The sequence below is a fragment of the Lepidochelys kempii genome, chromosome 7 (assembly GCF_965140265.1).
Source record: "Lepidochelys kempii isolate rLepKem1 chromosome 7, rLepKem1.hap2, whole genome shotgun sequence".
NCBI classification, from domain to species: Eukaryota; Metazoa; Chordata; order Testudines; family Cheloniidae; genus Lepidochelys; species Lepidochelys kempii.
This window is the reverse complement of record NC_133262.1, coordinates 67,871,352-67,884,003: the sequence shown is the minus strand read 5'-3', so window position 1 is coordinate 67,884,003 and position 12,652 is coordinate 67,871,352. Positions and strand designations below refer to the sequence as shown.

At 42.6% G+C, this 12,652-nt stretch overlaps 1 protein-coding gene across 1 annotated transcript; it reads right to left on the bottom strand.

Moving 5' to 3' along the window:
• Positions 1–5,760: 5,760 nt before the first annotated feature.
• LOC140915185 (uncharacterized) lies at positions 5,761–9,716 on the bottom strand. Its single transcript, XM_073354762.1, has 3 exons — positions 9,683–9,716; positions 9,044–9,228; positions 5,761–6,880 (listed from the first exon to the last, which is right to left on the bottom strand). The coding sequence occupies exons 1-3, from the start codon at positions 9,714–9,716 to the stop codon at positions 5,876–5,878; spliced, it is 1,224 nt and encodes a 407-aa protein (XP_073210863.1). The 3' UTR covers positions 5,761–5,875.
• Positions 9,717–12,652: the final 2,936 nt, after the last annotated feature.

The window sequence follows — 12,652 nt, the reverse complement described above, 5'->3', positions numbered from 1 at the left end:
GGAAGCAGAGCTGCTAAAAAGGGGTTTAGGCCATTAATTTCTTTTCGCTGTGATGCTGCTAACAGAAGAAGTGAGCAAAGGGTTGGTTGTGTTCCTCTCTCTCTAGTCCTGCTGCCAAAGATTAGCGGGGCGGCTTGTGATAGAGATTGCATGGGATAAGGGTCCTCAAGCTTCCAGTTGGTTTCATTGTGCTCAGTGACATTTCTGAGAAGATAAGAATGTATGTTAAAGGTAGAAAATGAAGGACTGAATGGCTCAGAGACTTGACAGCGGGTTACAGAATCTTTACCTTTAATTTACCAGTTTGAATCCATGCCAAGTTAGTAAGTGAATAAAGCTTTTGTTACCATCTAATTCTTTTTCCATGACCTATGTGAAAAGACCTATGTGAACTGAAGAAGAGCTCTGTGTGGCTCAAAAGTTTGTCTCTCTCATTAATAGAAGTTGGTCCAATAAAAGATATTACCCATCTCTCTATGTGAAGTGAGTCAGTCTCAATCAAGCTTCCAGCTGACAAGACATTCACTGTACCAAAACCACCACCACAAATGGCATTAACTGGCCTCTTTCTTGGCAGTCTCAGAATCTATCCATTCTTATCTTGAACTACTCCCTGAAGAGCAGAGCTCTGGCACTTGGGGTATACAAACCTGGGGGAAGCTTGTAATGTCATTGCCTATGCTATTCCTGCTCTGTGAATAATAACCAGAAGACTTTGGTCTCCAAAGCTCTGAGTTCTGCAACTTCTGCAAGCAGTAAATGTAATTCAATAAAGTCTTCTAAAAAGAGATTGTGGAAAGTCTTTAAAGTGACATTATAAAGGAGAGTGTTTGTATTTAACAAGTCCAGGCAGATTTCCTTACTGTGAAATTCATGCTAGACTGACAGTTTAAGATAAATGCAATTTGCAACAAAGGGTGAGGACAAATAATTCACACCTGATTACCAGCTCATTTGGATAGAGCACTGCAGTGTGCCATGGATATTTGCTACTAAATTCTTTGTGTGTAGAAAAACATGTATTCTATGTGGCCTTGAGATACTGCATGCTTGTGAGAAGTAACCATAATAGACTCTGCTTTCATATTTAAACTACAGGACTGATCAATGAGAAGAAAGCAATTCCTCATATACACAGAGCACAAGCCCTGCAGCAGTCACAAAGGGATACTAAATGGGAACAGCCTGTGCTCCTCCAAGAGAAAAAAAAAAATTTAGTGTAGCTACCTCACATTGCCCGTGGAGCAGTTCTGCAGGCTCTGCACCTGTCTGAGGGGTAGAGGCAGCTGGAAGGTCACAAGGTAAATAACCAGCTCCCACAGGAGACAGGGGGCCCTGTGTACTGTTACACAGACTCACTGTTAGCCTATGTGCTCTTTTGTAGCACAGGAGAAAATACCATATGCAGTACTTCCCTTCCCCCACCCCCGCAACTACACCTTCTCCTTATAGAGCAGGGCTGGTGCACATTGAGAGGTACACAATGCTGCTTAGGCTATCCACCAACCTCCTACTCAGTCAGTGGCCATCTTTAGCTGGTACTTTTTGCGCTTTTCATACCCTCAGTCCATGCAAGGAGAGGGGATGATTTCATCAGCCTCTCCCTCTTGGGAAAAAAAAAAATTATTAGGATGAGATTCTCAAAAGAACGTCTCTTGAAATTGATTCTCTTGACACTCGGTGGTGTAACATTCAGCTAAAGTCTCTCAGAAGTAGAGATGCCATTAGTTTTTGAAGGCTGATGAAAAGCCTGTCAATGGAAAGACTTCTGGAACTTGTGTAGAGCCAGTGTATGACAGAGCGACATGCTGGTACTACTCATGGAGGGAAAGATTCAGGCCCCCCTAAGCTACAGAACCTTTTGCAGGCACAACTGCAACTTTGAAGGCCTGAGGCTGTAGTAGCCCACACCATTGGTGCAATTCTTTTCTCTGCAGACAGTGGTTTTTGGATTTGTCTAATTGAATATACCCTTAGCTAGTGTAGGTCTACACTAAAAATGCTACAGCAACACAGCTTCATCACTGCCATACTTCACTCTAGACAACCTACAATAATGGGAAGGGCATCTCCTGTGGGCACAGGTAATTCATCTCCCTGAGAGGCGGTAGTTAAGTCAAGGGAAGAATTCCCCTGTCAGTTTACCACTGTCTACACCAGGGGTTAGGCCGGCTTGACTATAGCTACTCAGGCATGTGGAGTTTTCACACCCTAGAGCAATGTAGTTAAGCTGATTTAGGCCTAGTTTACCCTAGAAAATTAAGGTTTTGCTACTTGCTATCCATTCCCCTAAAATCCCTGCTTGCTGGGATACAGCAAGCCTTCACACGTAGTGCATGCAGAGTGCAGATCTTCTGCATGATTCCCCAGTCTTGCCCCCCTTTTCCACAGTAGCCCCTCCTTGGCCACAGCAGAGAAGAGTGGTCAGACTGTAAGGTTCCACTCCTGAAGTCCTTACTAAGCCAAAAACTCTCAAATTAACGGGAACTCAGCCACAGGAACCCTTGCCAGCAGCTGTAATTAATCTGATGTGTTTTGAAAAACACCACCTGCAGTAATGTGCTACTTCTCTCAAATTAAAAAAATTCAAAGTGTAGACTGGTGGATGCTGTTTTGTTTTCTTTAATCATTTTTGTTTTTGAAAATTATTTGAAATGTCTAGAAAATGTGACCTATGAAGGAAGATGGAAAAAAAATTGGGTTTGTTTAGTCTGGAAAAGAGAAGACTGAGAGGGGACATGATAACCTTTTATGTACTTGAAAACTGTTACAGGGGAGGGGCGAGAAATGTTCTTCTTAACCTCTGAGAAGACAAGCAGCAAGGAAGGTTTAGATTGGACATTAGGAAAAAACTTCCTGTCAGGGTGGTTAAGCACTGGAATAAAATTGCCTAGGGAGGTTTTGGAATCTCCATCATTGGATAACCTGCTCTTAAAAAATCTCTAAACACCTGTCAGGGATGGTCTAGATAATACTTAGTCCTGCTATGAGTGAAGGGGACTGGACTAGATGACCTCTTGAGGTCCCTTCCACTCCTGATTCTATTAACTAAGGTGGCTGTAAGGGGATGCAGCCCCAGTCTCTCCAACCCGCATGGAGCAGGTCCCAAGGGCCAAAGTTAGTAGCCATCTAGAAGGTGTTACAAAATTATTGGGGACATAGGATCAGATTCAGTAATACTTGCCCCACTTAACATCCGTAACAAATACAAATGGAAGGGGCACGGCTCCTGACAATTACTCTTATCTGCAGTATTGTAGCACTGTTGGGAGAGTCACAACACATAAGCTGGTCTAATAAAATATATTACCCCATCTATCTTGTCTCTCTAAATTTACACTTATAATTATGTTCCATTGGAACATAATTTTTTTAAACAGAAAAAAAGATACTTCTGTTCTTAAAAGTACAGTTTCCACTTGACATTTGTTTAATTGAAAACTGAAAATTTCTGCATCTGAGATTTAAATCTTGTCATTCACACTGCTGCATAGAAGTGTCTTTAAGACAACACATTCCTCCTCTGAGCCACTTTTAAAATGAAGACTGGCCCAATCTTCAGAAAGGCCAAAAGACCCCACACCTGCTCCAACGTCAACTGGAGTTCTGGGTGCTCAGCGCTTCTGAAAGTCATGGCAAAGATCTCCCGAGTGGTTTTTATTAGCAACGACTGCCCACTGCTCTAGAATAAGCAGGGGCTGAACCACTGAAGCTCTACAGTACAGGCCAGTTTGGGGAAGCCATACAGAAAGCACAGGTGTGATATCCTGGCCCTGTTGAAGTCAATGGCAAAAAACCCATTGACTTCAAAGGAGCTGTGATTTCAAGAGCTCACCTGTAGTGCTACATGAATTCATTAACACTGTCCTTCAGAGCAGAAAGGGCAATGCAGTCTCAGGACTACTATAAGAGCTACAGAGTGGCTCTCAATCTGTTCAGCAGCCAGATTTGAGAGTCTCACCCCCCGGCCACTTGGAGCCTGACAGAAACCATCTTGTGCCACACCAGGCTACTTAAATAAGTAGGGGAATAAAAGTTTAGCCTTTAGACCCCAATTAACCTTTCATCATGTACTTTAAGTGTGAGTAGTCTATTGCAACCAGTAGGACTGAAAGTGGTTTTAACACTGTCACATCAGAACTCATGTCCCAATCCAGCAAATTTTTTAGAAGATGCTTGAGAGAGGTTTTTCCCCCAGAAAATCAAGAGATTAAAGTAGAAACAATAAATACGCATTACTGAATACATTTTAGAAACAAAAGTTTACTGAGACAATTCAATCATAAAAATCAGTACAAATCATTTGATAATAAATACAATACTTAGCACTGACATGGTGCCTTGTGTGCAAAACGCTTTACAGATATTAGCCTATTGTTCTTTGTAACACCACGATGAGGTAGTTAAGTATTATTTCTATTTTAAATATAGGGATGATGAAGGCAGAGAGGCTAAGTGATTTGTCCAAGGCCACAGATGGAATCATCGTAAAAGCCAGGACTACAACTCTGGATTTGTTAATTCTCAATCCATATGCAAGCCACTGGACTACCTCTCTGTAGCTACATCAATGTAAAAAAAAAAGAAACTTAGCTTATATTTGTCTTATTTTATAAAATGAGCAATGAAATTGATTTAAAAAAATTAACATCTTAAAGTTTTAAGCCCACATTTAAAAAGAATCTACAGCCATTTTTTGAGCATTATACAAACATTGATGAAAGAGACATAATAAAGACATCCTGGCCAAACTCTCGCAACTGCTGGAGCTTGGTCAGAACCCCACCGAGTTCACTGACTTCAGTCAAACCTCATGCAAAAATGGGGATGCCCATTCAGTAGCCTCTAGGCATTTTGAGCTCTAGGCACAGTTTCTTAAAGGTCTTTTGGTACTTAACACTCATTGATGTCCAAGATCAATGGGAATTAAGCACCTAAAACCTTTGAGGAGCTGGGTCTCAGTCTCTTCTTCAGGATCAAGCTCTACAATATAGTATTCAGAGTGCAGCTCAAAAGGATGCTTTCCTTCAAGTCCTGTTACAGCCCACTTAATCAGGATATTAATCAGGATATTCTTAATTTTTTTTTCTTAGAGGAATAGGACTATGAGAAAGAAATGGTAAAGAATATAAGGTTTTGAAAAACCCTTTCTTATAGCAGAATTCACTCAATTCGAATACCACCAATTTGCACAAAAACATTGCCTTTTAAGGACTACGCATTTTGTTCACTTAAAAAAAGTATATTAAATACTTCTGAAAGAGGGGATACTAGCGACTTTAACTAAAGGCACATATCAAGTAGGAAAAATACCACCCCACCTCCCTGAAATTTCCACTGAAGTTTTCATTTAAAAACAAAAATACACGCTATTTGCTTTTTTGTGTGTTTGTACCTCTTGTGTTAGCTGTCAGTGAAAGAAATGGAGTATACTGTATAGAAAGTGAATTTTAAACAGGGGTAGTCACACCAGATATGTAGCACATTCTTCTCATGAGGAAACAGACATAATCCCCTAAAATCTTTCCCATACCTCCAGTCAAAGCTAACCAACAGTTTGACTACCAGAGACTAAATAAATAAATACTCAGTGAACTGTCCCTGACCAGTAAAGTTATCTGGTAGCTAATTATAAACTAATACAAGATCACTGCAAGCAAGAAAACACTCGGTGATGAAGTTTTCCCACTCATTTCTAGCAGCCACCTTCCAACTTCTACACGCCTGCCTTCCCCCCCACCCCTTACTGACTCACCCACAGCTCTCATAACAAACCCAAAACACACTGGCCAGCAACACTCCTCAGCCTCTTCCCTCTTTCACCCTGACAATCATGCAAATTTATAAGGCATGAACATACCCACCAAGCTCATTTTCAGGTATGACCTAAGTGGCAGCTTGAACGCTGTTCACCAGTGGTGAAGAGGTAACTTCTACCACCACTTGGCTCTACGTTTTGTTCACTTTCAAATAACAAATCTAGACCAGTACCTAAGACTTCATTTCTCATGTATGACCAACAAGGATCAAATTCATCTATCATATCTTTCAGTTGTTGCCCAAACAAAGGAACCAGAGGAGTCAACATCCTCTGAGATGTTACCTGACAGTTTGCAAATGTTGAAGGGGGAAGAGTAATGCTAGAAGAAACAGGTGAATCAATGTTCCACTCAGCCTGCACAGGCTCCATTTTTCCTTGTGGGTCTCCTCCATCATGACCTAAAACTGGACTCTTACCAAGATGAGAAGTGCTTGCCTTGACAGATGAACACTCCTCATTGATCACTCCTTGGCTAGAGTTTAAGTAGTTGATAGTGACAGGCATCCTGTATACATTCTCTTTGGCTGCTGTATATTGAGGACCTTGACTGCACTGCTGCCCCCCTAAAACTAGGGGGGCAGCAGCCTGGAAGAGATTTGTATCTGAGTAGTAGTTTTCAGGTAAAGATATCTGATAGTATGGATGTTGCTGTAGTGGCTGCACAGGGTGTTGAATCTGGGAAGGACTCCCCGTGGCTCCTAAACTGAACTGGTTTTCTCTTGACACATAAGATGAGTTTAAATGAGTTGATGGGGTCTGGATTTGGGTTCCTGTTCTAAAAGTGCTGTCCAAGCTCTTGAAATGACCATCTAACCTAGGAAGTTGTTGCTCTGAATACTGCATGGGCTGACTAGGAACATTTTGATTCCCTCCTGGCAGACATGGCTGTAGATTGAGTAGACTCTGACCAGATGCAAGAGTCTGTGTCATTCTTGGCCTGTCTGGAAGATTGACAGTGAAGTGTGTCAGCTTCTTGTTGCCATAATCAGGTTTGGGAAAGGTGGGGGCTTCACTCTTCTTTTGGTTCAGCTGCCTGGCTCTTCTGTTTTGAAACCAAACCTGGAAGGAAATTAACAGAAAGTAAGAAGCCATGATCATTCCTGTGAGAGGGGCCTTTGCAGGTGAATTTATTGATGTAAGCCCCCTACCACACAAATCTACAAGGTCAAATTCTCCTCAGTTACACCAGTGTAAGTCTGGAGTCAATGTACTGCTTCAGTGCAGTTCAGCATGCAAGAGTGCAGAATATGGCCCCAGTTTGGCCCTCGCCCCCCCATTTTCCAGTTCCTTAGTTTCCCTTTTCCACCCAGTTGGAAAATAGGGGTTTGGCCCTGTTACTTGGCAAATAATGGGCCCCACCCATGATTCAATTGAACCCTTCTGCCCTCAATGGGAGTAGCAGAGATCAATTTCCCCTGTCCTTGTGAGGAGCTAAGCTTGGAGGGTTTTTGTTTTAATTTATTTACAATACAGATTCAAGTTATAGCTCCCCAGTAAGGGCTAGATTGTGCTCCCCCTTATGTTGGCCAGGGCTTGCTCTCCCCAGTAGTCCTCAACCTTTCCAGACTACTGTACTCCTTTCAGGAGTCTGATTTGTCTTGTGTCCCTCAAGTTTCACCTCAGTTAAAAACTACTTGCTTACAAAAAAAGTCACAGCACACTAGAACTGTAAAATTGCTTACTTTCTCTTTTTACTATACAATTATAAAATAAATTGGAATATTGTACTTACATGTCAAAATATAGTTTATAGAGAAGTATAAACAAGTCATTGTCTGTATGAAGTGTTAGTTTGTACTGACTTCGCTGGTGCTTTTTTACATAGCCTGTTGTGAAACTAGGCAAATACCTAGCTGAGTTGATGAACCCCCCGGAAGATCTTTGTGTACCCCTGGTTGAGAACCACCGGTCTAATGGACGTCTGTGGAATTATTTGCCTGAGTGAGGGCTCAGTTTGAATAGTGACTGCACACAGGACTCTAAATCAAAGCTTTATTATTAATTTAAGCTATATTATTAATTTTACTGCACCTCTGATGGCCCCACAGCTATGGGAATAAGGTTTGCAAGCAAAAGGCTGCTTGGGGTTGTGTACAACAGCGGGTTTTGAAGGCCCTACAGTAGTTTTTTTTAAACATAAACAAAACAAACAAACATTTCCAGTGAGTGGTGGCAGGCATTTCCCATCCCGCAAATAAATACTGTAATCTGGACATCAGTTATTTTTTCTCCGCAGATTGTAACAATTTCAGGCAAGGCCACGTTGGAGCCCCGTGCCCTCTTTCAGGTTTCAACTCCCCGGGAGATCAAGCCAGATTGGGGGCCCACAGCGGTTACAATCGCGGGGAAGGGAACAGATCTCCGAATTCCGCCAACATCTAGTTGCAGGATCTGGCCCCGAGAGTGCAACAAAGCCTTTAACTCAGCAGAGGAGCCAAAACGAAACGGGACAGGAGAAGGGAGACTCTCCAGACCGCTCAAGCCTCCCAGCTCATGTGGGAGGGCAGCAGCGCGTTGCTCCTGCTGGAGACACTTCTCGATCCAGATCCCCCAATATCCCTTTACACGGCGCAACGGAGGGCGTTTGTGGTTGCTACCGGCCTGCTGAAGAGCTCTAGTCCCTGACCAGTCACCAAAGAAAGGGGAAGCAAGGAGAGGGCAAAGCACCATTTCGCGGGGCGCCTCTCTCTAAACGCTAAGCCAGCAAAAGGGGGAAACGTATATTCCAGGTATTCCCCATGGGAAAACACGTCCCAGTCTTTAAAACCCCCTACCCCAACCCACCCCGCCTCCAATACCAGTTTCGTTGAAGCCGGTACAGCGGGATTCGGGTCCCGTCGTTACAAGAAAGAGCCATGTCAGGTCACTGTTGCAGTGCCGTTCACAACAAGCCGGCACTCCGGGATCCGTACGCCCTGTGGCAGGAGAACCCTACTATAGACCGACGGGATAGCCTTAGTCGTTCGAGGGCAGGATTTTTGCTCCGAGCTCCGCCGCTTATCGGGGCCTTGCTTGTTGTGAACCTCCCCGGAATAGTGCCAGGGCCCGTCCTTGGGGCAGAAGCAGTCAAGGGACACCCAAGAATTAGCTCTAGGGTGGTTTGTTTACAGAGTGGCAGGATAGCAGTAATCCGAAAAGCCTCCTTAACCAGGCAAACAGGGTGTTGAACAGACGTTGTAAAACAAAAAAGACCAAAGCACATGGTTCCCCTTAAGCTCTTACCTGAATCCTAGACTCGGGTATCTCCGTCAGACTGGATAGCCTCTCCCGCACGGTGATGCCAGGGTAGGGATCCCTTTCAAACGTTTTAACCAAGAGGTCCAGCTGGGCTTTGCTAAACGTGGTCCGTTTCCTCCTGCCTCCTTCTTTCGGCGTATTGGAAATAATGGGGCATTGCGTGACTTGTTCTGCATTTAAAAAATAGGTAAGACAAGATATTTGAGAAATAAAGTATTAAAACCTTTCACGAAGCACAAAAGCGGCTGTAAAGAACCATTGAACTTTTTCCTCTGGTAAAACAAGAAGAGGAAAAACCAATGGTATTGGCCCCAATACGCCACACGGGTCTCGATTTGATCCACCTCTGGAGATAGCAAAAAGCAACTGATTTTACAATCTTGACACAGCCAAAACTAATTTCAAGTAAGGTTTGTCGGAAGGGCTTAAGAAGGAGATCTGGATGGGACCTCTTGTAAGTTTCACTCGTAAGTTTTAAAAGAACTTACTTCGTTATAGAAATAAAGCGTTTGAAGTTAATATTAGACAGGATCCACACAGCTGCAAACCAATAGCATCCATACTTGGACCACCATTTAATTTTAATCAAACTTTGGGGAAATTTCTGAATATCATAATAATTACCTGTAACGCTGTTTTTCACTTTGGCAGGTTCCATCTTTGAGCTAGGAGTTTGGTAATTTGCAAAATTTGTCAGCTTTGTTTTTAAATCTTCACTCCAGGAGACTGGATAAGGCCCCACCCGTTTTAACTTAGCTGCAGGCTCCTCGTTTGAGTAAAAGTGGATCCTTTTATAGTCCCCTTTACCCCAGCAGTTAGCAACCCTCCCCCTGCCTCTGCTGCATCCAATGGGGACAAAGTGCTTTTATCATGTCCTATTTTGTTCCCAATTTAAAAAGAAAACTGAGCTGTAGGTTTGTGTTGTGTTGGGCTGCCTTTTTTTTTTTTTTTTTTTTTCTTAAAGTCTGACTCAGAAAGGTGTCCCACACCTCTATTGTAATCAAATCACCAAAATACACACAATTAGCTCTTGTCCCCTGAGTAGTAGCCAAAGTGTCTCTGACGGAGGCCTTCAAACTCTCATATATAAAGCCGGTGCTGGCAACTGGAAAATAGGGTTTTCAAACGTTCAAGGGTACAATTTCCCCCTCTTATATAACATTTTATGGGGGCAGGGAGGAGGGGCAGAGGAAAGAAGGCCTTGTAGTTTCTCCTTGCTTCCAGGTGAGCAAAGCAGGTTTCCTTCTCCAACAGAACAGGCATTGTTTGTTTCTGCAAATCCAGGTCTACCTTAAACATTAGTAGAGCTCTAATTATGATGATGGGCTTCCTGGCTGTGGATTTATTCCAGTTTAGAACAAAAACAAACCCAGATTTTAATGCTTTTATGATATTATTACTTGTTTTTTCTGCTTCTCTTTTTAAACAAAATAAATAAATTTTAACTGTTTAGAATTGTTAGTTCAGTTCTGTTTCCATCAGGGGAGTTTTATCATTGACATGAAGGAAATTAGTTAGTTAAAATGCCAGTGGTCCTACCAAACATGTATTAAAATAAAAAACAAACAGTGGAACATGAATACTTCAGTCACATTAAGGGCCAAAGCCTATAGTCCTTATACTCTATACACAGAGCTCACATCACCCACCGCTGGGTCACAACACAACAACTTAAACACACAGCAATACCACAGTAGTTGAGAAAAGAAGGCAAATGCACTATCCAATAAAATCTACATATATGATAGCATAGAAAAAACACTTCTGGGTTTTGTGTAGACAACAATTCTGCACTAATGGAATGGACCAATCCCTCCACAATCCCCTCCCTACCCTCATCCCTGTCCTGCGTGATTTTTGTTTTGTTATGTTTGCTTTCTTTTACCCTATCACTTCCGTAACTTGGGCGGTTATGGCACACAACAATTCCATGTGATCTTCTTCATGCTAGCCATCTTCAACCACCAACCCTCTGAACTATGTGGAAGACTTTCCTTTCCATTCAAATGATAAATAAATACATTTTAGGTAGGGCTCAGATTGTGGAGAGGGTGGACACACAGCAATAATCTCCCAAACTTAGCCCACAAGCCACATTCTCCCCATGTGAGACTGTACTCATGAAATCTTGTGCAGATGTTTAAAATATGACCATCTGTGTTCTTGCTTTGGCTCCTCTTTACTGGGGTTTAGATATGCCCGGGGCAGGTCTGGATTAAGGCATAGGCACAACAAGCATGTGCATAGAGCGTCAGCTTCCAGTCATGTGAGCATGTCTGAATAGGAACTTTCATTTTTAAGTTATGTTTCTAGCTCTCATAGCTGCCAAGAAAAGCTTGACAATGTGATCTTAGCATAGCTAGTCTGGTCTATACGGGGACTTTTAGGTCGGCTTAACTACGCTGCTCAGGGGTGTGGATTTTTCACACCCTGAGTGACGTAGTCATGCTAACCTAATTTATTAGTATAGACCAGGCTTACATATCTGCTGCTCTGGAAGAGGGGAGAGAAGGGAAAGGAAGCATAGTCAGGGGAGGGGATTCCTTGTCTACAGTTGGGTTTAGCAACAAAACTGGTGCAGTGACTAGCCATTAACTGATGATGACTCAGAGCAAGAGAAGGCCTTGGTTAGCACACCATTGAGATGAACAGGGTGGTTCACACTTTTCAGAGCTATTGTTTCAGACTCTGTTGAGCAGACTCTTTACACTTCCATGTTTCCAAGGTTTTCTTTGCAATGCTAATGGCTAGAGATTTAGGTTTTATTTAAAAAACAAAAAAGTGAGATTCCAGAAAGCAAGATGGCAGTTTCAAAGGTCCCCCTCCCAACCCTGCAAAAACACCACCTCCCACCAAAACAGGTCACCACTGATCCAATGTGACCTGGCCTAAAATGAGCCCTGATTTTAGGTATCTGGGACTAAATCAGGGTCCCACTGAAAACTATGGTAGTTTTGCCATTGATTTCAGGGAGGCCAGTCTGCTGGTATAAAGGGGCCTAAGAGAGGGCGAAAACAGACAGGAAATACCCAGAAAATACTTACAGCACAGGGGCAGCATAGGCTTAGACACATGCTGGGGGGCAGCAACAGGTAACAAGGAACAGATTTTAAAAAATTATTAAAGCTAATGTTAAAAAAATTATATAATACATAGGTTGAGAAAAGAGTGTCTGTACATCTGGGCATAGTGCTTAGATTATCCACAAATACAAAGTCTGTTTTTAAAGTCATAAAATATATATAGTGCATAATCAGCAATAACCCACATTTAGGTGAATGAATTTAAGAATACAGTTTAGCTATTTAGCATCCATGCATTCGGGTACTTTACTCATGAAAAAAAGTTAGAGAGTTGGTGGCAGAAACCAAAATATATCATAGTACTGTGCAGAGCAGCCCATTGGCAGCTGTGGGGAAACTGAGGGGAGAAAGGTTTCAGAGGAACAGCCGTGTTAGTCTGTATTCGCAAAAAGAAAAGGAGTACTTGTGGCACCTTAGAGACTAACCAATTTATTTGAGCATGAGCTTTCGTGAGCTACAGCTCACTTCATCAGATGTTTACCGTGGAAACTGCAGCAGACTTGCATCTGCT